We start from the raw sequence: 25,569 nt of genomic DNA, 5'->3' as shown, positions 1-25,569 counted from the left end.
GATTTAGTAATGAGTAATGAACCAGATTTAGTTAACGGCTTAACTGTGCGTGAACATCTATCCAATAGTGATCATAACATGATCGAGTTCAATGTAGTGTTTGAAAGGGAAAAAAGTGAATCAGCTGCTAAGATTCTAGACTTGGGCAAGACTGACTTCAATGGGATGAGACAGAGACTGTCCACAGTAAACTGGGCAAATCTGTTAGTGAGTAAAACGACTGATGATCAGTGGGAAATGTTTAAAGAAACATTTAACGTGATACAGAATCGGTTTATACCCGAGTGGCAAGAACTCTACTTGCCAAAAAAACAGCCATGGACAACTAAAGAGGTAAGGGACAGTATAAGACATAAGGAAAGGGCATACAAAAAGGCAAAAAATGGCACAGATCCTGGCAAATGGGCAAGATACAAAGATCAACAAAGGGTCACAAAACAGATAGTAAGAGCTACAAAAAGAGAGCATGAAAAGAAACTCGCAAGGGATATCAAAACCAATATGAAGAACTTTTATAGTTATATTAGGAAATAGAGGGTGGTCAGGAGCAGTGTTGGCCCCTTAAAAACTGAAAGTGGGGATATTGTCATTGACAATGGGGAAATGGCGGACATGTTGAACAATTACTTTGCGTCAGTATTTACAGTCGAAAAAGAGGATAGCATGCCGGAAATCCCAAGAAAACTTATATTGAATCGGGGACAGGGACTCGATAAAATTAACATAAGTGAAGCAACAGTAATGAAGAAAATAATAGCACGAAGGAGTGGGTGTCGGTGTATTTGCAGGGCTCTTTTGTGCAGATGACTGAGAGACGTCGGCAATGTCCCCGGTGGCACCCTGGAAGGATGCGGAGGAGAAATTGTTGAGGGCAGTGGTGACGTTGACAGCGACAGGTAAGAAGATGGTGCTCGGGCCAGCCGGGAGCAGCTCGGCATGAAGGAGGCTGCAGATGTCCACGACTACATGTCGAGTGACTCTGAGCTTCCATGTGCACTGCTGCTCAGAGAGGTCCAGGAAGCTGAGCCTCGGTCTGTGGACCCTGTGGTGAGGGTAGTGCCCTCTGCGACGCATCTCTCTCTGCGGTTGCCCTCCCTCCTGCTGTGCAGGTGGATGCGTCACAGCACTGTGTTGTGGCGCTCCACGTGTCAGAGGCGGACGGCGTGGCCGGCGAGGCTGGTGATGTGGTTCGCCCTCCGAGGTCGTGAATGCAGCTACGGCGGCCCCCATCCGGAAGATGTACATCTGAGGGGGTCCGCAAGGTAGGTACATGTGTCTGGACACCGGGCTAAGTGTGCAAGTTGATGAATTTTATTGTTAGGAGGAGGGTAGTGGAGGCCAAACTTTGTCCAAAGTGACAGAGTGGCCTCCTGCAATGAGTGAGGGTCTCTCCCCCCTCCGCCATCTGTCAAATGGACCTTTGCAGCTGCCACAGGCTGATGGCTGCAACACGTCCATTTGAACTGGGAGTGTTTCCCCCAGTACGGGAAACAGTCCCAGTTGTTTGTAAAATCCTAACCCTCCTAAAATATCTCGTTAATCAGGTCTGTAAACAGCCTGAAATACCAAATTAAATAGCTTAAGTGGCACCCCGCCGGCTTTAATTGCCGGCGGGAGTCCCACATGCAGGGGCTGCGTGTGCGTCAGTGCATCTGTGGGAAACCCGGAACTGGGCGGATTGGAGCCGGGCTCCCGACCTGTCCCGGGAATCCCCGATTTTTGGAGCTCCCCCGCCAGGAACGCACCCGATCGCGGGTGCTAAAATCATGCCCAACCTGTCTTCATCCTTTTGCAGACTCTATGTGTCCCCCTCACAGCTTACTTTCCCACCTAGCTTTGTATCGTCAGCAAACTTGGGATACATTACACTCGGTTCCTTCATCTAAGTTTTATTAATATCGATTGTAAATAGCTGGCGCCCAAGCACTGATCCTTGCGGCATCCCACTAGTTACAGCCCGCCAACCTGAAAATGACCCAATTATCCCTACTCTCTGTTTTCTGTCCTTTAACCAATCCTCTATCCATGCTAATATATTACCCCCAACCCCATGAGCCCTTATCTTGTCTAACAACCTTTTATGTGGCACCTTATCGAATGCCTTTTGAAAATCCAAAGCATCCACTGGCTCCCCTTTATCTACCCTGCTAGTTACATCCTCAAAAAACTCTAATAAATTTGTCAAACATGATTTCCCTTTCATAAAACAGTGTTGACTCTGCCTAATCATATTACGATGTTCTAAGTGCCCTGTTACCACTTCCTTAATAACGGATTCCAGCATTTTCCAGACGACCAAGGTCAGGCTAACTGGCCTGTAGTTCCCCGTTTTCTCTATCCCTCCTTTCTTGAATAGCGGGGTAACATTTGCTACCTTCCAGTCCACTGAGACCATTCCAGAATATAGAGAATTTTGGAAGATCATAACCAATGTATCCATTATCTCTGCAGCCACATCTTTTAGAACACTAGGATGTAGGCCATCAGGTCCAGGGATTTGTCAGCTTTTAGTCCCATTAGTTAGTCCAGTACTTTTTCTCTAGTGATATTAATTGTTTTAAAGTTCCTCACTCTCATATACCCTTTGGTTCCCCACTATTTTTGGTATGCTTTTTGTATCTTCTACTGTGAAGATAGATACAAAATATTTGTTTAACGCATCTGCCACTTCCTGATTTCCTATTATAATTTCTCCTGTCTCAGCCTCCAAGGGACCAATGTTACTTTTTCTACTTTCTTCCTTTTTACATACTTGTAGAAGTTCTTACAATCAGTTTTTATATTTCTTACTATTTTATTTTCATATTCTATTTCCTCCCATTTTACCAATTTTTTGGTCGTGCTTTGTTCGTTCCTACAACTTTCCCAATCCCCAGGCTTATTATTCTTCTTGGCAACATTATAGGCCTCTTCTTTCAATCCAATACTCTCCTTAACTTCTTTAGTTAGCCACGGATGGATCACTTTTCCAGTGGAGTTTTAATTTCTCAATGGAATGCATACTTGTTGAGAATATTGAAATATTTCTTTAAATGTTTGCCATTGCTTTTCAACTATCAAACCCTTTAATTTAATTTCCCAATCTACCTTTGACAACTCACCCCTCATACCTATGTAATTGGCTTTATTTAAGTTTAAGACTCTAGTTTCTGACTTAAGTATGTGACTTTCAAACTCAATGTGAAATTCTATCATATTATGATCACTCTTCCTCAGAGGTTCTTTTACTGTGATGTTACTAATTAATCCTATCTCATTACATAATACAAGATCTAAAATAGCCTTTTCCCTGGTTGGTTCCATGATGCATTGCTTTAGGAAACCATCTCAAATCGAATGATTTATAAAGGTTCAACATAACTTTCTTGTTTTTGTACTCTATGCCTCTATTTATAAAGCCCAGGATCCCATATGCCTTTTTAACAGCCTTATCAGCTTGTCCTGCCACCTTCAAAGATTTGTGTTTGAGCGTCCCCAGGTCCCTGTTCCTGCACCCCTTTTAAAATTGTACCATTCAGTTTATATTACTGCTCCTCATTCTTCCTTCCAAAATGCATCGCTATCTACCACTTTAAGCAAGGCACTGATAAAGAGTTGACATTCTGGCATCACCAAATTGTTTTCTTTACAATTCCTGACAGCATCTTTGAATTGTTTAGTTGCAACTAATGTATAGTAAGTGAAAACAATAGGAATGTACACCCGCTTGAATACTTGAAATAAGATGTTCATTAAAGACACCATCTCCTTTTACTCATTTGCTCAAGTTACAGTTCACAAGACGACCTAATATGTACAATATGTAACCACTGACAATTAGGTCAGTGAGCTGAAAGTATGAGAACCTGTTCTGACATATTCTTCACTTTGCTTCAGTGTTTGTGCCAGATGTCATTATTCTAATTATCCTGTCCAAACTTCAAGTTCAACACTTAGCTGTATACACAACAGGAACACATTAACATTTTTTTGTAAATTTTCTTTATTTCTTTATCAAGATCCAGTCTAATTGGAGACCCAATTCAACAAATGTGTTCAGACAGTAGAATCCTGCAAATAAATTGCTATGAAAAGTGGTTTGTTGTGTACAAAATGTGCACATTTTCTTTTATATATCAATTGCCTTAAATATACTTCTTTAGTCTGAAATCTACGAAGTAAACTGAAGAAAAAAGTATTAAAAAGGCAGAAAATGTATTCCATGAATTTCTAAATTAAAACAAATTAATTCAGCAAATAAACAAGGCCGATCAATAGTCTCAGACTTACTAATGGTAAATTATACCACTTTATACCAAAATATACCCTGAAACTATAAAATGTCACTAAACTGGTTAAATTGTTTTGTTTTTGCATTATTAGTCAAATTTTGTTTGATAATCGCTCCTGTGAAGCACCGTAGGCAGTTTTATTGCATTAATGGCGCTATATAAATGTAAGTTGTTGTAGTAGTAAGGAAGATGGAGTTCGGTGGCAGAGAGACACTTATCTCTGTACCTCCTTCAGCCCTACAACCCTCCGAGATCTCTGCGCTCCTCCAATTCTTGCCTCTTGCGCATCCCTTTTCAAGGGATTTTTATCGCTCCACCACTGGCGGCCGTGCCTTCAGCTGCCTAGGCCCTAAGCTCTGGAATTCCCTCCCTAAACCTCTCCGCCTCTCTCTCCTCCTTTAAGACGTTCATTAAAACCTCTCTCTCTTTGACCAAGCTTTTGGTTACCTGTCCTAATATCTCATGTGGCTCGGTGTCTTCGTTTGATAATTGCTCCTGTGAAGCGCCTTGGGATGTTTTACTACGTTAAAGGCGCTATATAAATGCAGGTTGTTGTGCAGTGACTTGTTATATAGGCAAACACAGCAGCCATTTTCTGTTAGATCCTACAATGCAGCTTTCCCTCACTGTTGTGCTGAGTTGTTAGCTTAGATAATATGCTCAAGTCCTGAAGTGCAGTCTGAACACACAATCTTCTGATGCAGAAGCTTGAGTGCCACCATCAAGGCAAGCTAACAAGCAAGCCTGACTGCACTAGAATGTTTTCACAGTGAAATCATAGTCATAGAATCAAAGAATAATACAGCACAGAAGACCATTCAGCCCATTGTGCCTGTGCCTGTGCCAGCTCACAAAGAGCAATCCAAATAGTCCCATCATCCGGCTCTTTTCCCATAGCCCTGCAAATTTTTCCTTTCAAGTATATATCCAATTCCCTTTTGAAAGTTACTATTGAATCTGTATCCACTATCCTTTCAGGCAGTGCACTACAGATCATAACAACTTGCTGCAAAAAAAAATTCTCCTAATCTCCTCTGGTTCTTTTGCCAATTATTTTAAATCTGCGTCCTCTGGTTACCGAGCCTCCTGCCAATGGAAACAGTTTCTCCTTATTTACTCTGACAAAACTCCTCATAGTTTAGAACACCTCTATTAAATATTCCCTTAACCTTCTCTTGGGGACCTTTTAAGTCTCAAACATAAGAGAAGGGTGATTGAAATGCTGACTCTATCCATTAGATGATGCAACCTCATGCATCTCATTCCCCAACTGTTGGTAATGGAAGGAGGTGAAAAAATCTGTGGCCAATTTCAGGGCAAACTTTGTGAAATTCCTCTGGGAATCCATTATCAAGTAAAATATTTACCATGATGTCTCCCATAACTACCCCTTCCCTAATATCCCAATGTCCTTAAAAGACTGGTCAAGTCCTTTCTTAAAGAACTGTAGCATACTCAGACCCGCCATGTCCATCTGTTCCAGAGGGCAACAATTCACAGAGAAGAAATACTCCTCAGTATCGAACCTGACTCACTCCCTTGGAATCACAGCAATTCAAGACGCAACATATTTCAAGGTAGCTCACTCTCACATGCAGCTCCATGTTTAAATGGGCTTCCTTCCCATTTGCCTCATTATGGTCATGAATCTCACTCCTGGTGTTAGTGCCACAGAAAAGTTACTAAATCAGAATCTGACTGAATGCTGACAAAAACAAATCGAGATTGTGAAACTAAATGGAATCAATGTTTTTTACACCTTATTTATATCAAATCGTACGGAATTAAGATGTGCTTCAGGATATTGTAATAGGCAGACTTAGTGGAGTCGTCCCATTTATACTGCTGCTTCCTGGTACGGCAGACCTGAGTGCAAAATTTAAAGGTGTACACGTATGCAATATTGTATGTATACATGAAAACATTTTTAATATAGTGAATTAAACAGCATTGATCTTCTGTGTCAGACAGATGTGCAGCAAACATGACCACTGCAAGCCTTTGAACTGATCAGGCATTTTATTTATGCCGAGAATAATGTAGAATATAACATTCTGAGGATTTACATTGGCTGTCAGATTGGATTCAAGTAGATGTCAAGCCTATACTGATTTCTGATTGCATACGTAAATGAAGTAGAAAAGATTCAGTCCATGCATTGATAGTGAATGGAGGCACCAGTTTATACAATCTACAAGGCACGTTCTCACTTCTCTTTTTGGCAGAAACAATGGAAGGGTCCTTTTATGTAGTTTAGTGGTTAAAAGTCAACAGAATATGCTGGGGGTGGGAGCAATTTCACTCTAAACAGTTATTCCATTCAGTCACACTGCAAATGAATTAAGACATTGAAATTTTGACCATAAGCAGTTTTACTAGAGTCAAGTTTACGATAATCAGATTCTCATGTATGCATGTCTATAATGTATCAGCATTCTCATAATTACCTGATATGCTGGTTCTTCTGTGTTGGTCTGTATTTTTGATAGCAGCTTGACACTGCATAGGGTTCTATCTCATAAATACTAGTGTCATAGTCTTCAACACTGGAAGAACTCTTCCAATCAAAATTTGCACTTATGTTTTCATATTTAGGAGGAGAGAGAGACTGTGGTTCAGTCAACTGCGCTTTAGAATTCTGTGGACATTCTTTTTGCAGCTCAATACGAGACACCTGTTGAACAGGAAAGTTATGTGGCAGTTCAGAGAAGTTTTTGAGTTTGTGGCTTTTCTTTGCAGTTTGATGGTAGGAATCAGCAGAATATGCTTTTACAGGTTTACTCTTTTGATCATCTGTCAGAGACCCTGGAGTGCAGTGATTGTCAATGTGGTTACTTTCCACAGAAGGAAGTATAGCTGGCGTGCTGTCTAGTGAATAGCTGCCTTTTGTCAAAAATTTGTGAAAGTCAGTTTTCATTTTAGCAGAGAGTTTTATACCAAGGATCTTCTTAAATGAATTTTTCTTTGAAGACTCTTTTGGGGACTTCTCTGGCTTTTCAGCATCAGCAGACGACAAGGATTTAGCTCTTGGCTTTATAATAGTAGCTTCGTTATTTTGTGAAGTACTTGTTATTGCCACAGTCCCAGGACTCCCCAGAAAAGGCAAAATAGGATGTGGCAGTTTCCATACAGGTTTCTCACTCAGACGAATTGCTTTGTGCTCATTATTGGACATTTTAGTATCTCTGCTGGATAAACTGCCAAGTCCCTCTTCCAAATCATTTTCCACTGAACCACTTGCACCCTTATTATTGCTTGTTGACAGATCCCTTTTAACTATTACAGCTGCAGGCAGGCTGTGGCGCTGTGGTTTTTTTGGAACAGCCTTTGGAGAAATGTCTGTGTTGGTGGACATTTCTTCACTGCTAGGTACCCTTTCAAAATCTGAACCAGCCTCACTGTTTGACACAGGCACTTTTGGAGCATATGACAAACTGAGGTACTTAGGCAAGCTCATAGAGAGGGAACTACTTCTAATAAAACTGCCCTTTGTGTCTGCTGGGAACGTTCTGTTGCCACTTTCCAAATCTCTCTTTATTTGTTCTATTTTACTTTTATTTTGTAAGTCTGAAGAGATATTGACTTTAGAGACAGGGACCAGAACTGGCTTTATGGAGGGCAAACCACTTTGATTACAAGATTCTTTCACCTGACTTGGCTCAGCAATATTCTCTTGTAAGGATGTGTTATGCATCTTGACAGTTTGAGATGAATTTTCATTGATATACTTAGAGACACTGCGAGCATCCATAGAAACAAATGATTTATTGAAATCTACAGTAGTCCCATCTGGAGCCTTGGAACAAGAATCACTGCATGTCACATTGAGTTCCACAGCATCTTCCACACAGTTGTCTATGCAGTTTTGCCTGATGAGACCAACCAGGCGTGCTTTTTTTGGCTTTGGCATAGGAACTGGTTTGGTGCAAGGCACTGAAATGGATCCTGAAGTAATAATTAAAGAGTTAATATCCTGAAAGATCAATTTCTCCTTTTCTGCAACTGTAAAAGTAACTTTTGGCTGACTGTTATGCACCCTCTCTTTGTGGTCAGTACCAGGAGAATGGCAATTTTTCATCACTTCTTCTGATTGATGAGCAGCATTTTTAACCTCATAGTCTTTATCCCCATCATCAAAGGGCTTTCCTGTATTCCTTTTAGAATTTCCTATATTTCGCAAGGTTTGGTCAGCATTAAAGAGTTCACTTTGTCCATTGCTGCTACCATGCAATTTGACATCTGCATCACAGTGTGCATCTTTTTGCTTTGGAAGATAATTGTTTGGCGATACAACCTGAGTTAAGACATCTTTAAATTTCTGCTCTGGGAAACCAGTTTTGCCAATTACCTGGTATGTGTTGACAGTTTTGTCACACTGTGTCTCTGGCCTGTGCCGTGTCCTAGAGGAATATTTTGTTTGGTCACGTTTTTTGCTATTTTCCAAAGTTTCCAGTTTGGTCAATTGGTCAATGACAGTTTGGGTTTTACAGGTATTTTCACCATTTATGTATTTATGCTCACATTCAGTTTTACATAAGCAATTTGATATGATGTAATGACGAGTCAATTCACAGCCTCCCTTTTGCATTCCAACAATACCGTCTTGGCAAGCTGGACATGTCACATTTTCACTCAATTCTCTCTTAATTCCCTCTGAGCATTTATTATTTCGCAGTGGTGTTGGTTTCACTTCAGCCACGGGTGTAATTTTTGGCACTATTGGTTTTGGTGCTAATGCTGGTTTTGGTCCCTTGTGTGTTGATAAAGGATCTGAAATGACGATGTCTGGTTTTGGTGCAACTGGAGGAGGTGGCTTCTTGCCCAAAACAAATCGGGGTTTAGGGGCCACTGGTGGCTTCTTAATTTCTACAGGAAAGAGATACACATAAAAAGAACATTAATTTGTATTTCTATAGCTTGGATGAGACAAAAACTGAGAGTATAGTGTGTTTTGGTGGTGCAAGGTTTTAAACAAAAGAAAACGCAACAGACTAAATTACAGCACAACGTAATGACAGTAACTTGGAATATCTAGTAACTTTAGCATTGTTTTTAAAAAAAAGGGCTGAGTGCATATATTTTTTATATATGGCACAAGAGTGTGTGTGGGTGAAAGAGAGCACAAACACACAGTTGAGTTAATGAGAGACAAAGACAGCAGATGAAAGATAGGGAAAGAACACAAATGAAAGAATGTGAAGAGAGCATGGACGAGAGAGGGGAAGAGTGGGAGACAAAAGAGGTCAATGGATAAAAGTGAGAACCTGTGTGAGCACGAGTGGGCAACATGGAAGAGGAGCGAGAGAAAAAACGAATGCAAACAGATGAGAGAAACAAAGGGAGAGAGGGAAAAAGCGCAGACAAGATAGAATGAGGCATAGAGAACTAGGGTTAGAGCTGACCAGAGACAGAGCATGTGACTGGAAGAGAGAAAAACTATTATAGCACTGGAAAGGGATGATGTAGTTGAGGGGTCAAAGACACAATCTATTGGTTAGAATTAAGGAACAATAGAGGGGCTATTATGCTACTGGGTGTATACTATATGCCAAATAGTGGGAAGGAGGGAGGGGAGAGCATTTGCAGGTGAATTACAGAAAGATGCAAGAACTATAGAGTAGTGATAATGGGGGACTTCAATTATCCCAATATAGACTGGGATAGCAACAGTGTAAAGGGCAAAGAAGGGGAGGAATTCCTGAAATGTATACAAGAGAACTGTCTTGATCAGTGTGTTTCCAGCCCAACGAGGATGGAAGCAATGCTGGATCTAGTTTTAGGGCCGAATGACCTACTCTTGCTCCTATTTTCTATGTTTATGACAAATGTAAGGTTCATAATATAGTAGAGAACCAAGCTAAATACTGAAAGTACAGGGGAGATCTAAAAAAGGGAATGAGGGGCAAAGAGAGAGTATGAGAATAGATTAGCGGCTAACATAAAAGGGAACCCAAAAGTCTTTTGTAAAAGGGTAATCAAAGGAAGGGTGGGGCCAATTAGGGACCAAAAAGATCTACTTGTGGAGGCAAAGTGTATGGCTGAGGTACTAAATGAATACTTTGCATCAGTCTTCACTAGAGACGAGGATGCCGCCAATGTAGCAGTAAAGGAGGAGATATAAGTGATATTGGATAGGATAAAAACAGGTAAAGAGGAGGTGCTTACAAGATTGGCAGTACTCAATGTAGAAAAGACACCCGTTCCAGATGGGGTGCATCCTAGTTACTGAGGGAAGTAAGGGTAGAAGCTGCGGAGGCTCTGGCCACAATGTTCCAAACCTCCTTAGATATGGGGGTGGTGCTAGAGGATTGCAAATGTTACACCCCTGTTCAAAAAAGGTGAGAGGGATAAACCCGGCAATTACAGGCCAGTCAGCTTAACGTTGGTGGTGGGAAAGTTTGAGGCACAATAATCATGGACAGAATTAATTGGCGCTGAGAAAAGTATGGGCTAATAAATGAAAGTCAGCACGGATTTGTTAAAGGCAAATCGTGTTTGACTAACTTGATTGAGTTCTTTGATGAGGTAACGGAAAGGGTTGATGAGGGTAGTGTGGTTGATGTGTATGTGGACTTTCAAAAGGCATTTGATTAAGTACCACATAATAGACATGTTAGCAAAATTGAAACCCATGGAATTAAAGGATCAGTGGCAATGTGGGTACAAAATTGGCTAAGGGACAGAAAGCAAAGAGTAGTGGTGAACAGTTGTTTTTCAGACTGGAGGGAAGTATACAGTAGTGTTCCCCAGGGGTCAGTATTAGGACCACTGCTCTTTTTGATATATATTGAAGACTTGGACTTCAGTATACAGGGTTAAATTTCAAAGTTTGCAGATGACACGAAACTCAGAAATGTAGTAAACAATGTGTAGGACCTGGACGGATACATGGCAGATGAAATTTAATGCAGAGAAGTGTGAAATGATACATTTTGGTAGGAGGTATGAGGAGAGGCAATATAAATGAAATGGTGCAATTTTAAAGGGGGTGCATGTATACAAATCTTTGAAGATGGCAGTACAAGTTGAGAAGGCTGTTAAAAACATATGGGATTCTGGGCTTTATTAATAGAGACAGAGAGTACAAAAGTCAGGAAGTTATGCTAAACCTTTATAAAACACTGGTTAGGCCTCAGCTGGAGTATGGTGTTCAATTCTGGGCGCTACACTTTAGGAAAGATGTGAAGGCCTTGAGAGGGTGCAGAAGAGATTTACTAGAATGGTACCAGGGATGAGGGACTTCAGTTAAGTGGATAGACTGGAGAAGCTGGGGTCATTCTCCTTAAAACAGAGAAGGTTAAGGGGAGATTTGACAGAGGTGTTGAAAATTATGAACAATTTTGAAAGAGCAAATAAGGAGAAACTGTTTCCAGTGTCAGTACAGTCAGTAACCAGAGGATACATATTTAAGGTGATTGGCAAAAGAACCAGAGGCAACATGAGGAAACATTTTTTTTTAATGCAGCGAGTTGTTATATTCTGGAATGCACTGCCTGAAAGGGTGGTGGAAGCAGATTCAATAATAACTTTCAAAAGGGAATTGGATAAATACTGGAAGGGAAAAAAATTACAGTTCTATGGGGAAAAAGAGCAGGGGAGTGGGACTAATCGGATAGTTCTACCAAAGAGCCGGCACAGGCACGATGGGCCGAATGGCCTCCTTCTGTCCTGTATCATATGATATTATGAAAGCACATTTGTGCACGGCCAGAGAAAGTAAACGAATGAGTATACATGTGGACAAGAATATGCATAGATCAGTGCACACGGACACGTGAAAGAGCGCGTGGACGAGTGTAAAACCTGGGTTGGGGGGGGGGGGGGGGGGGGGGGGGCGGAGAAAGAGAGATAGCTATGTACACAAACGGGGGAGGGAAAGCAGGGAAACTGGAGCACAAGACAGTAAGCACACAGGTGAGAAAGAGATAGCGCAGTGCATTTTAGAGAGAGGAGGTCCATACACGAGAGGAAGCGATCAAGATGTGGACAGGAAAGGGAGCATGTAAAATTTGCATTTAAAAAAATTGGCAAAATTCACTCAATAGTAGTGGCCAAACTTCAATAATGAAATCCTTGGCACTCAGAACACCAATCAAAAAACAGGCAGGCATTCTATTGTACGCCATCCTTGAAGGAGTTTATGATAATAACACCTTTCTGATCTACAAGTGCCAACTACATGTTGTCAAAAGGAAAATGTGGCCACTTTACAAAATAAATTGAAGCACACTTTAAGTCATAAGTATTTTATCTACTTCCAGCTGCCAATTGAATTGTTTCATGAACATGGGAGAACATCAGTTGCACTTAGGTAGCAGTCCAAAAATGTAAACAAAGGTCACAAGAACTTACACGGCAGCCAAAACTATTCATCGTAGCAACAACTGCGGAAAAAGAAATAAGATTAACCAATGTAGATGCTTAACAGGTTTGTAGGTGAAAAAGCTTAGTATTTACAAGTGTGGTTGATTTTGCAATGTAAGCAGTGAATGGAATACTAATCAGTAATAAACAAGTTGAAAAGCTGTTTCCCAATGGAAAGAAATTTTGCCATCCAAGATTATTTTATACAAACTTTAAACCTCAGATATTTAATGTATTCAATTATATATTTTTTTTGCTTCATACAGGACACATATAGCAAATTATTCTTGAATATATGTAACTTATTAGCAGCTCATGGAATTGTATCTCCAAAGCAATATTCATGGAGTTGCAGATAAATTTGAGTTTGAGATTTCAGCCATACCTTCAGTGGGAAAGCAAAGACCAGGTATTTCCCCACGAAGAGGACAGCTTCAAACAGCGAGCTATCTGGAGCACTCCCAATCACTTCCTAGCATCCAGTTAAAATCTGATATTATACACTGATACTGTATTCTCAGGACAAGTGTAGGAGAAAGGTATTTTTGAAACTTATCAATGAAAGCTTACACATATTACTGTATATGCAAACATTCTGACTTAAACATGATAATCTAGCTAGTTATTCCAAAGCTGGAATACTTCGATCTTCTTCACATCTTTATTGAGTACCCATATCTAACAGAATACAAATCAAACAAGGTTACTGTTGACCTAAAAAGAAAAATGTAATGTTGCAAATCAAAGTACAAATGCTGGAAATGCACAATAAGTCAGTCAACGTATGAATGTTCCAATGCAGGGTCTCACCTGAAAAATTAACCTCTCCATCAGTTTCAGATGCTGAATAACTAGTTGTGCATTTCCAGTATTTTTTACTTTTATTTAAGGTTATACTGTTGGTATATTAGTCATTGGTCAGATTTCTTCTAGATTATTGTGTGTGAGGGAATTAAAGCTATGAAGTGTTAAGGAAGTGGGCTGTTTCCTATAGAAAAGAGGCAACATGATAACCTAGTTGAAATTTAAGATTATGAAGGGAATTGACAAAATTGATTCAAACTAGTTGTTCAAATACCAGCGAACACAAATTAAAAATTAGGAATTAAGAGCAGGCAGGAAAGCAGTTGGATCTCTTGTACCCAAAGGGCAGTAAGAGTTATGAAATGTTACCAGGAATGGTCATTGAAGCAAACAGCATAAAACAGATTCAAAATCAATTAGAGAGAAAGAATTCAGGGATATTGAGAGAAGGTTTTATTTTAAAAATTCATTCATGGGATCCCTAATTCCCCTTGAGAAGGTGGTGGTGAGCTCCCTTCATGAACCGCTGCAGTCCGTATGGTGAAGGTACTCCCACAGTGCTGTTGGGTAGGGAGTTCCAGGATTTTGACCCAGCAACGATGAAGGAATGGCGATATATTTCCAAGTCAGGATGGTGTGTGACTTGGAGGGGAACGTGCAGGTGATGTTGTTCCCATGTGCCTGCTGCCCTTGTCCTTCCAGATGGTAGAAGTTGCGGGTTTGGGAGGGGGTTTCGTAGAAGCCTTGGTGAGTTGCTGTAGTGCATCTTGTACATGATACACACTGCAGCCACGGTGCGCCAGTGGTGGAGGGAGTGAATGTATAGGGTGGTGGATGGGGTGCCAATCAAACGGGCTTTGTGCTGGATGGTGTCGAGCTTCTTGAATGTTGTTGGAGCTGCACTCATCCAGGCAAGTGGAGAGTATTCCATCACACTCCTGACTTGTGCCTTGTAGATAGTAAAAAGGCTTTAGGGGATTCAGGTGGGGAGTCACTTGCCACAGAATACCCAGCCTCTGACCTGCTCTTGTAGTCACAGTATTAATATGGCTGGTCCAGTTATGTTTCTGGTCAATGGTGACCACCAGGATGTTGATGGTAGGGGATTCGGTAATGCCGTTGAATGTCAAGGGGAGGTGGTTCGACTCTCTCTTGTTGGAGATGGTCATTGCCTGGCATGAAGGTTACTTGCCACTTGTCAGCCCAAGCCTGGATGTTGTCCAGGTCTTGCTGCATGCGGACACGGACTGCTTCATTATCTGAGGGGTTGCGAATGAAACTGAACACTGTGCAATCATCAAACATCCCCACTTCTGACCTTATGATGGAGGGAAGGTCATTGATGAAGCAGCTGAAGATGGTTGGGCCTAGGACACTGCCCTGAGGAACTCCTGCAGAGATGAAATGGGGCTGAGATGATTGGCCTCCAACATCCATTACCATCTTCCTTCATGCCAGATATGACTTCAGCAAATGGACAGTTTTCCCCGATTCCCACTGACTTCAATTTTACGAGGGCTCCTTGATGCCACACTCGGTCAAATGCTGCCTTGATGTCAAGGACAGTCACTCTCACCTCACCTCTGGAATTCAGCTCTTTTATCCATTTTTGGACCAAAGCTGTAATGAGGTCTGGAACCGAGTGGTCCTGGCGGAACTCAAACCGAGCAATGGTGAGCAGGTTATTTGTGAGTAGGTTATTGGTGAGTAAGTGCCGCTTGATAGCCCTATCGACGACATCTTCCGTCACTTTGCTGATGATTGAGAGTGGACTGATGGGGCAGTAATTGACTGGATTGGATTTATCCTGCTTCTGTGGACAGGTCGTACCTGGGCAATTTTCCACATTGTCAGGTAGATGCCAATGTTGTAGTTGTACTGGAACAGCTTGGCTAGGGGCACGGCTAGTTCTAGGAGCACAAGTCCTCGGCACTACAGCCGAGATGTTGTCAGGCCCATAAGCCTTTGCTGTATCCAGTGCACTCAGCCGTTTCTTGATATCACGTGGAGTGAATTGAATTGGCTGAAGACTGGTTTCTGTGATGGAGGGGATCTCGGCAGGAGGCTGAGATGGATCATCCACTCGGCATTTCTGGCTGAAGATGGTCGCAAACGCTTCAGCCTTGTCTTTGCACTCACATGCTGGGCGCTGCAGTCACTGAGGATGGGGATGTTCACGGAGCATTCTCCTCCCGTTAGTTGTTTAATTGTCCACCACCATTCACGACTGGATGTGGCAGGACTGCAGAGCTTTGATCTGATTCGTTGGTTGTGGAATCGCTTAGCTCTGGCTATAGCATGCTGCTTCCGCTGTTTAGCATGCATGTAGTCTTGTGTCGTAGCTTCACCTGGTTGGCACCTCACCTGATGCTGCTCCTGGCATGCTGTTCTACACTCCTCATTGAATCAGGGTTGATCCCCTGGCTTGATGGTAATGGTAGAGTGAGGGATATGCCAGGCCATGAGGTTACAGATTGTGGTGGCATACAATTCTGCTGCTGCTGATGGCCCACAGCACCTCATGGATGCCCAGTTTTGAGCTACTAGATCTGTTCTGATTCTATCCCATTTAGCACGGTTGTAGCGTTCTCAGTGTGAAGACAAGACTGTCGTGTCTCTGTGACAGGTAGATTGGTGAGGATGAGGTCAAGTAGGTTTCTCGTTCGTGTTGGTTCTCTCACCACCTGCCACAGGCCCAGTCTGGCAGCTATGTCCTTCAGGACTCAACCAGCTTGGTCAGTCACTGAGCCACTCTTGGTGACGGATATTGAAGTCCCCCACCCAGAGTACATTCTGTGCCCTTGCTACCGTCAGTGCTTCCTCCAAGTGATGCTCAACGTGGAGGAGGACTGATTCATCAGCTGAGGGAGGGTGGTAGGTGGTAATCAGCAGGAGGTTTCTTTGCCGATGTATGATCTAATGCCATGAGACTTCATGGGGTCCAGTGTCAATGTTGAGGACTCCCATGGCCACTCCCCTCTGACTGTGTACTACAGTGCTGCCACCTCTGGTGGGTCTGTCCTGCCCGTGGGACAGGACATACCCAGGGATGGTGATGGAGGAGTCTAGGACGATGGCTGAAAGGTATGATTCTGTGAGTATGGCTGTGTCAGGCTGTTGCTTCTCTAGTCTGGTACAGCTCTCCTAATTTTGGCACAAGTCCCCAGATATTAGTGAGGAGGACTTTGCACGGTCGACTGGGCTTGTTTTACCTTTGTCGTGTCCGATGCCTGATGGTCCGATGCTGGATGGTCCGTCTGGTTTTATTCTTATGTCTTTTTGTAGCGAGATTGCACAACTGAGTGGCTTGCTGGGCCATTTCAGAGGGCAGTTAAGAATCAACCACATTGCTGTGGATCTGGAGTCACAAATAGGCTAGACCGGGTAAAGACGCCAGATTTCCTTCCCTGAAAGGACATTATTGAACTAGATGGGTTTTTACGACAAGCCAGTAGTTTCATGGTCACCATTACTGATACTAGCTTTTTATTCCAGGTTTTATTTAATTAACTGAATTTAAATTCCCCAGCTGCCATGGGGATTTGAACTCATGTCTCCGGATTATTAGTCCAGGCCTCTGGATTATTAGTGGGCTACTTAGTGAGCAAATGGTGTTGATCTTTGCGTTCCTAGAAAGTGATATGGATATATTTGACTCTTCATACAAGTCAGCGAATTAGCTCATTACTTCCCCTCCCCTGAAAGGAATTTAATCAGCAGCCACAGAAGTGAATTATAATTTTTCTTTCTATATTCGTTATTCCTTAACTAATACGAGACACATACCACAACGTTTCCACAGTTCAATATTTACATGACGATTTTTACTGCTGTTGGCTTTCACAAACTCTTCCAAGTAGTTAATGTTGCCATTTTAATGCAGCTTCACTTTTGCGGCCAGATGGCTGTCAATGGGATGGAATTTTATTGTACTTCTGATGAAAAAGCAATTTTTAAAAATACACGGCTTATTTGCCTCCTGATCCTTCTGACAATTTTCTCCTCCTGAAAATGTTGGCTCCTCACAAAAGTGCTGGTCAATTTCTGGTACCTTGCCCAGGTGATCATTCTTCACGTGTGGCCAGCTTTAAGACTGCTGGGGCCCATCCTGACCACACCTAATGGCCACACACTTCCAGCAGGGTTTGCTGGATAGAAATCAGGAGGTGGATCTCCAGCCAATTTTCCATTCCCTTAACAAGGAGTGCAAAGCCGAACAGTCGCAGTCCTACCACTGTTCCAGCTAAGATCAGCTAAGTAACTGAAGAACAGAAACCAAAACTGTAGCCTTCTTCGTCTTCCAGGGTAGGTAGCACTAATAGACTACCCAGATTTTCTAAAGGTAGGGCACAGAAAAGGAATGGTACCCAGAGTCAGCTAACTGATAAATTATTCAAATGCTTCTATGCTAATGCCAAGAAGACTTAGAAATAAACTGCTGGAACTACAATCTTATGCAGCATTAGAAAACCCAGATGTTATAGATGTTACTGAGACATGGCTAGATTTAAATGATGATGCCGAATGCAATACCACAGGGTATAACTGTTTTAGGAAAGGTAGAACAGGCCAGAAGGGAGGTGGTGTAACCTTATTTGTCAGAAATAATCTGCCTGCTGCAGCAAGAGATATTAGCACATCAGCAGCAGCAGTTTGGATTCAATTAGTCCAAGCCAATGGCCCCTGTTATAGTCCTCCAGCATAGCTGTCCCTAGCAGATGAGGAACTTTGTTCACAAATTGCTACGGCTTCTAGGCTGGGCCCAATTTGCATTATGGAAGACTTCAACTTTCCTTGTATTAAATGGTGAACCATCTAGTGTAGTGGGGAGAATAGCTGAGACTTTCCTTGGCTCTGTACTTGCTTAAAAACCATTACCTTTTTAACATCTTCCAGTTCTGATGATAGGTCATCGACCTGAAACGTTGACTCTTTCTTTCGCCACAGATGCTGCCTGACTTGCTGAGTATTTCCAGCATCTTCTGTTTTTATTTCAGATTTCCACATCCGCAGTATTTTGCTTTTGATCTACTAGAGAGGTAATTAAGTACTGAGGACAAATGGGTTCTATTTAAAACCACTCAAACAGAATGATTGTAAACAATTTTACAACACCAAGTTATAGTCCAACGATTTTATTTGAAATTTACAAGCTTTTGGAGGCTTCCTCCTTCCTCAGGTAAATGTCAGGAACTCCTCGAAGCCTACGCATTTATAAATCACAGAACAATACATGGTGATTACAGATAGTCTTTGCCTTGGCAACGGGCAGTTGCAATCACAGTGTTCAGACAGAGAGGTGTTACCTACAAAGCCCCCGAATATACAGTCAACAAAAAAAAACAAACAGGAAAAAGAGAGAGGCAGAAAGATCCGGAAGGCAGAGAAAGCCAGCAAATGACCCGTTATATTAAAAACAGATAGCTTTTGTTCGCTGGTGGGGTTACGTGTAGCGTGACATGAACCCAAGATCCCGGTTGAGGCCGTCCTCATGGGTGCGGAACTTGGCTATCAATTTCTGCTCGACGATTTTGCGTTGTCGTGTGTCTCGAAGGCCGCCTTGGAGTACGCTTACCCGAAGGTCGGTGACTGAATGTCCCTGACTGCTGAAGTGTTCCCCGACTGGGAGGGAACCCTCCTGTCTGGCGATTGTTGCACGGTGTCCGTTCATCCGTTGTCGCAGCGTCTGCATGGTCTCGCCAATGTACCATGCTCTGGGGCATCCTTTCCTGCAACGTATGAGGTAGACAACGTTGGCCGAGTCACAGGAGTATGAACCATGCACCTGGTGGGTGGTGTCCTCTCGTGTGATGGTGGTATCTGTGTCGATGATCTGGCATGTCTTGCAGAGGTTACCGTGGCAGGGTTGTGTGGTGTCGTGGACGCTGTTCTCCGGAAAGCTGGGTAATTTGCTGCGAACGATGGTCTGTTTGAGGTTGGGTGGCTGTTTGAAGGCGAGTAGTGGAGGTGTGGGGATGGCCATAGTGAGGTGTTCGTCGTCATTGATGACATGTTGAAGGCTGCGGAGAACATGGCGTAGTTTCTCCGCTCCGGGAAAGTACTGGACGACGAAGGGTACTCTGTTGGTTGCGTCCCGTGTTAGTCTTCTGAGGAGGTCTATGCGATTTTTCGCTGTGGCCCGTCGGAACTGTCGATCGATGAGTCGAGCGTCATATCCCGTTCTTACTAGGGCGTCTTTCAGCGTCTGTAGGTGTCCATCGCGTTCCTCCTCGTCTGAGCAGACCCTGTGTATTCACAGGGCCTGTCCATAGGGGATGGCCACTTTGACGTGGTTAGGGTGGAAGCTGGAAAAGTGGAGCATCGTGAGGTTGTCCGTGGGCTTGCGGTAGAGTGAGGTGCTGAGGTGCCCGTCTTTGATGGAGATTCGTGTGTCCAGAGCATGGTACATTGGCAAGACCATGCAGACGCTGCGACAACGGATGAACGGACACCGCGCAACAATCGCCAGACAGGAGGGTTCCCTCCCAGTCGGGGAACACTTCAGCAGTCAGGGACATTCAGCCACCGACCTTCGGGTAAGCGTACTCCAAGGCGGCCTTCGAGACACACGACAACGCAAAATCATCGAGCAGAAATTGATAGCCAAGTTCCGCACCCATGAGGACAGCCTCAACCAGGATCTTGGGTTCATGTCACGCTACACGTTACCCCACCAGCGAACAAAAGCTATCTGTTTTTAATATAACGGGTCATTTGCTGGCTTTCTCTGCCTCTCTCTCTCTGTTTTTTTTTCCTGTTTGTTTTTTTTTGTTGACTGTATATTCGGGGGCTTTGTAGGTAACACCTCTCTGTCTGAACACTGTGATTGCCTTGGCAACGGGCAGTTGCAAAGACTGTCTGTAATCACCATGTATTGTTCTGTGATTTATAAATGCGTAGGCTTCGAGGAGTTCCTGACATTTACCTGAGGAAGGAGGAAGCCTCCGAAAGCTTGTAAATTTCAAATAAAATTGTTGGACTATAACTTGGTGTTGTAAAATTGTTTACAATTGTCAACCCCAGTCCATCACCGGCATCTCCACATCAAACAGAATGAAGCCGTGTATGTCCTAATGGTTAAAAGACGGGCACATGGTAAAACAAAATCATTATGGTTGACAAGGAATGTAAAGTGGCAAATTCGACTGAAACAGGAGGCATTCTACACATTTAAAGCATCTAACTCGCAGGAGAACAGCCATAAGGTTCGCCAACAGATCTCTGGAAAAGAAGATAGCTTTTTTTTAAAGCTAGGTCAGTCGTCAGAAGACCACAAAGGACACCGTAGGACACTTCCATACTGATTCTCAGGTTATGGCAGAGCTGCTAAATGACTATTTTGCATCGGTCTATACTCCTGTAGGTGATATTTATGTTCCAGATGAGAAGTGCTTAGTATTGAACAGCACTATTAATATTAAAATAGATAGTAATGTCATCTTGGATAAATTACGAAAGCTCAAAATTGATAGGGCTCCAGGTCCGGATAATATCCATCCAAGTGTGATTAAAGAGATGGGACAGGTTCTCTGTGAGCGCCTTGCCTGTATCTTTAATCGTTCAATAGTCAGGAATAATTCCCTTAGATTGGAAGCTAGCTCATGCAGTTACCATTTTCAAAAAAAGGGGATAAATCAGAGCTGGGAAACTACAGGCCTGACATCCATTATTTGGAAGATGCTAGAAGGGATCATAAGAGATGCCTTTTATGATCATTGAAAAAGGTACGGGGTCATTAGAAATTCACAACACGGCTTCCGAAAAAAAAGGGTCGTCACCAGGGTAGTGGATGATGATAATCCGGTAGACATTGTCTACCTGGACTTTCAGAAAGCCTATATGTCTATACCACACCATAGAATCTTGTGGTATCAGTAGAAATTTGAAAAACTGGATTAGGAGGAATTGGCTCCAATCCCATAGCCAAAAAGTTGTAGTTAACAGATGTGGTGCAGCTTGGAGGCACATTACTAGTGGTGTCCTCAGGGATTGGTCCTAGGTCTGCTACTCTTCACAGTCTTTATTAATGACCTAGACAGCGGTATTGGGAGTATGGTCAGTAAGTTTGCAGATGGCACCAAAATCTGTACAAGGGTTAAGAAGGTAGAGGAGTGCAATAAAATCCAAAAAGATTTATACGTGCCTGGGGAGTGGGCCACACATTGGCAAATGGCATTTAATTTAGATAAATGTAGTGTCATGCATGTTGGTAGAGCAAACACAGAATACATGTATCATTTGCAGAGAACAATACTGAAAGAGGTTGAGAGAGAAAAAGATCTTGGTGTTATTGTACATAGAACACTAAAGGTTCATGACCCATGTAAAGAAACTGTAGCTAAAGCTAACAAGGTATTGGGTTGTATTAATAGAGCCATTCAGTGTAAATCAAAGCACACCATTTTGACACCATACAGGTTGCTGGGCAGACCGCATCTAGAGTACTGAGCCCATAGTGGCTACAATATAGTGGCCTTGGAAAAGGTCCAGTAGAGCTACCAGAATGATTCCTAGCTTTAAAAACCATAGCCACTCAAATGGGCTCAAGGACCTTGGTCTATTTACTTTAGAGCAGCGTAGACTTAGAGGTGACCTGATAGAGTCTATAAAATAATTAAAGGGCTGGACAGCATCCCTAATGATAGATTATTCCAGTTTAACAGATTGGGGAAGATCAGGGGACACGAGTTTAGACTATGGAAGAGTAGGAATAGACTCGATGTTAGGCGGTTCTTCTTTTCCCAGCAAATTGAGTGTCTCTGGAATACACTGCCGGCTGGTGTGGTGGGTGCTGACTCTCTGCCTTTAAGAGGGAGCTGGACCGGTTCCTGACTGGGGCAAAGATCGCATCATATAGAAGGCAAGTGTCTTTATAGATAACACTTGGTCCATGTGATCTCCTTGACTGGTTCCAATTTGCCGAGGTCAGAGAGGAATTTTACAGATTATTTTTTCCTTTATTGGCCCTGGTTTTTTTTGCCTCTCCTAGGAGATTACATGGGTTGGGGGGAGGAGGGGGAGATCAGAGCAGGGAAGAAGTGTTTAGCCACGATGGTCCAGCCATCATGACGTAGAGCAGGCTTGATGGACCTGCCGGTCTTTTCCTGCCCATCAATTTCGTATGCTCATTGCATGACTTAGCTACACACTACCTTAACCAGCCTTCAGAAGAGTGGTAAAGGAATTTCATGCTTAGTCAATACAGGACTAGAACACAGATTTAATTATGACCAACCCCATCAACAGTCCTACTCAGTTTATAAAACGTGGTTGAAAATTCCCACTTTTTCAGTGAAAAAAAATTTCTAACAAAATACTCAATCCAATCTTTTTCTTTTTGTTTAAATCTGCTTTGGAGCTTTCAGAAATTTGAGATTAAGGCCTGCCCCTCAGAGAACAGACAAAGCTCCTTCAAATACTAAATGGGTTTCAGTGTCAGCTGTGACCAGGAGTTAAACCGGTGGTCCACAGTAATAGGAAGGAAGCATCTGAAGTTCTGCCCCCAATAGCTAGACAATCACAAGTGCCAAATACACAGCTGCTCCCCAAACTTACACAATTGCTACTTTAGTACTGCCCACTTATAAAGTCACAGAGAGTTCCTTAACAATACATAGTTTTAAACAGTTTCAAAATGCAAACCAGATGCCACACAGAAACAAAACGGACAGTCATTCAAAACCAAAGAAATGGAGACTTTTTGAGTTACATAATCCTGAATATGCATCAGTAAGGATGCAATGTCATTTACAGCAAATTTCGTCAATTTTTAAATTACTTTTTCTTTAAAATACTAATTCTCTTCAGATGTGTACAAGACTAAGTTGTGCATAGATAAGATAATCCATTGACAGTTTCGGGTTAATTTGGTTCGCACTGCAGTAATAAGTGGTAAAGTTAAGTCTGGTCATGTTAAAGATGACGCTTTATTTTGCACATCTTAAAAGCACCCTTATTTTGCGCGCTCTATCACTGCAAGAAAACTTTTTAAAATATAAAATCTAGATCGTTTGAACCGCAAAAAGGACAATTTTTATTTTCCATTCACAATCCCAATGTGTATGCTGAATATACATAACGCTGACACAAAAGGACCCTGTGCAGCTGATGTTGGTTGGAATTTAGTGGACTGCTTGTCGAAGGGCTGAAAGACAAACTTGGACAGGGCTAATCTCCTCAAAAGGAGCTATCGAAGACGCTTCCAAGAAAAGCGACAGATGGTAAATGATGTGGTCAATGAATAGTCGTCACCACAATATAGAAGGTGCAAATCACTCTCCTGTTGCACCTCGTTGTGTTCCAGAGAAAATATATGCCGGTTGAGTTCGGGCATTAACGTGACTATCAATGTGATCGAACAAACCAACATTACAACACACAGCACGTTTTACAGATTGCAGAAATCAGTTTAATAAAAAAAAGCACTCCTGGACTTTTACCTTGACAAAAGAAAATGGGCGACGCGATTATTGATTGAAATATTTCTCCGGGGGGGGGGGGAAAAAAACCAAAAATAATTTGGTTACTTTACAAAAAAAACTGCAACTCACAGCACCAAAAAAACCCGGCATTGCAACCGGGAGCCGGGTTCGTGCTACTCCAGGGTGGAAGGCTCAAAGGAAGCCTGATCGGCAGCGATTAAAGGGACCGACAGCAGCTGCTGGGCATAAAAACATCAGGGACCCGATCCCCCATTTCAAGGCAGCACCAAAGCAAACGGGGTGAATAAAGCCCCTGCAATCACTGCATCCCCACTCCATTTATGAAGCCAAACCCGGACTGCGAACGCCGCGCGCCGGTGTAAACACCTCGCACGAAGCTCAGCAGAACGAAGCCCCTTCGCGAAACTTCAACGGAAAGTTGGCGACCAACTCACCTGCGCTCATACTGGGGGTGCCGTGCGCTCGGCGCTCCCTACCGCTCCATGTCCTCCGTCTGCTTCCCAGCCATTGTCGCGTGCTTCTATTTTTTTTTTAAAAACCTCCGGCGAGAAAGAGAGAGATAGGGTAACCTGTGGTCTTGAAGTGCACAGTACGTGTAATAGAATTTTATTTTTTTTTTTAAAAAAAAAAGTATATAAATGTTTGAAAACAAAAGTCGCCGTCCGCGAAGGAGCCGCTTCTCCTTCTTTCTCACAGCCGCTGTCTGCTCGTCTCGAGAGCCGCGGCTCAGCTCGCGCGGCGCCCTCTGCAGCCCAACCGCCGAACCTTCCGCGGCTCGAGCGCTCCCCGTGACGTCACGCCCCCCGCCCCCCGCCCCCCGGGCCCCCGGAGCATTGCTGCCGTGTTCACCTCAGTCGCAACGCGCCAAGCGGGCGTGCGCTTGAGCCCTCCGCCCCGAAGCGTCACGGGATACGTAGTTCGTTGAGTCTCCAACCTCCCCTCCGCTGCCCAGGGTGAGCCCGCCCAGATGGACTACGCTTCCCACAATACCAAGCGCCAGCCAGCCATGCCAGCCCGCTCGCGCCGTGCCCACCCACTTCTAATGGCGGATGACGATGGATGAGGAGCTTGTGCTGGAGGTGAGTGTTGCTGTGCTTTTCGTGTGTGTTTTGTCGTCCAAGTGATGTATTTGCATTTGGTTTGTCACTTCAAATTCCAGGGCTCCTGTATGACAACCTCATACATACTTGTAAAAGGTGTAGAAGTGAATGAACATGTCATTTCAGCTGATAGCGTGAGGCGTTCAGTCAATATGCAGTGTAATTCTAGCAATGAACATCATTGAACTATAGTAAGCCAAACATAACTGTCCTTATGGACTTTGAGAATCAGCTTTTATTGCCCATTTAAAAGCCCAAGATTTTTCAGTTTTTATTTTTAGCATTAAAAATCAGAAAAAAATTGGAGCCCAAAAAAACCCGGGTAAATTTGGAGAAAATCAGTAAAAATTAGTTTTTATTTTGAACATCAAAAGTCACTTGCACAATTCACAGACACCACTTTTATGGGACTCAATGGCAGTTCCAAAAGTAATTAATATAAGTTTCTATGATCACAAAATAATGTCAAGCTATTTTAGTAGTAACGCACTTTTTATAGTATGATACTTTTATAGTATGTTACTACTAAAATATGTGCTACAAAATGTTGATTGCTAAAGTGTATATTTAAGTAGCATAGTATTGTGA

At 42.8% G+C, this 25,569-nt stretch overlaps 2 protein-coding genes across 5 annotated transcripts in view; one reads left to right on the top strand and one right to left on the bottom strand.

Moving 5' to 3' along the window:
- The window catches only part of fgd6 (FYVE, RhoGEF and PH domain containing 6), a 108,545-nt gene extending 83,933 nt beyond the window's left edge, over positions 1-24,612 (bottom strand). For all 3 annotated transcript variants that reach the window (XM_068004637.1, XM_068004639.1, XM_068004640.1), the window contains exons 1-2: positions 24,316-24,612; positions 6,719-9,137 (exon numbers count right to left, since the gene is read on the bottom strand). In XM_068004637.1, the coding sequence (XP_067860738.1) occupies positions 6,719-9,137; positions 24,316-24,325 (2,429 nt within the window). In that variant the 5' untranslated portion in view covers positions 24,326-24,612. The remainder of the gene's footprint in view (positions 1-6,718; positions 9,138-24,315) is intronic.
- A 278-nt stretch (positions 24,613-24,890) lies between these two features.
- Positions 24,891-25,569, top strand: part of vezt (vezatin, adherens junctions transmembrane protein) — a 52,681-nt gene continuing 52,002 nt past the window's right edge. For both annotated transcript variants that reach the window (XM_068004635.1, XM_068004634.1), the window contains exon 1: positions 24,891-24,960. In XM_068004635.1, the coding sequence (XP_067860736.1) occupies positions 24,931-24,960 (30 nt within the window). In that variant the 5' untranslated portion in view covers positions 24,891-24,930. The remainder of the gene's footprint in view (positions 24,961-25,569) is intronic.

This window comes from Heptranchias perlo, chromosome 24, assembly GCF_035084215.1.
Source record: "Heptranchias perlo isolate sHepPer1 chromosome 24, sHepPer1.hap1, whole genome shotgun sequence".
In the NCBI taxonomy this organism is placed as follows: domain Eukaryota; kingdom Metazoa; phylum Chordata; class Chondrichthyes; order Hexanchiformes; family Hexanchidae; genus Heptranchias; species Heptranchias perlo.
The sequence above is the reverse complement of the archived record's forward strand: the minus strand, read 5'-3'. Positions and strand labels throughout refer to the sequence as shown.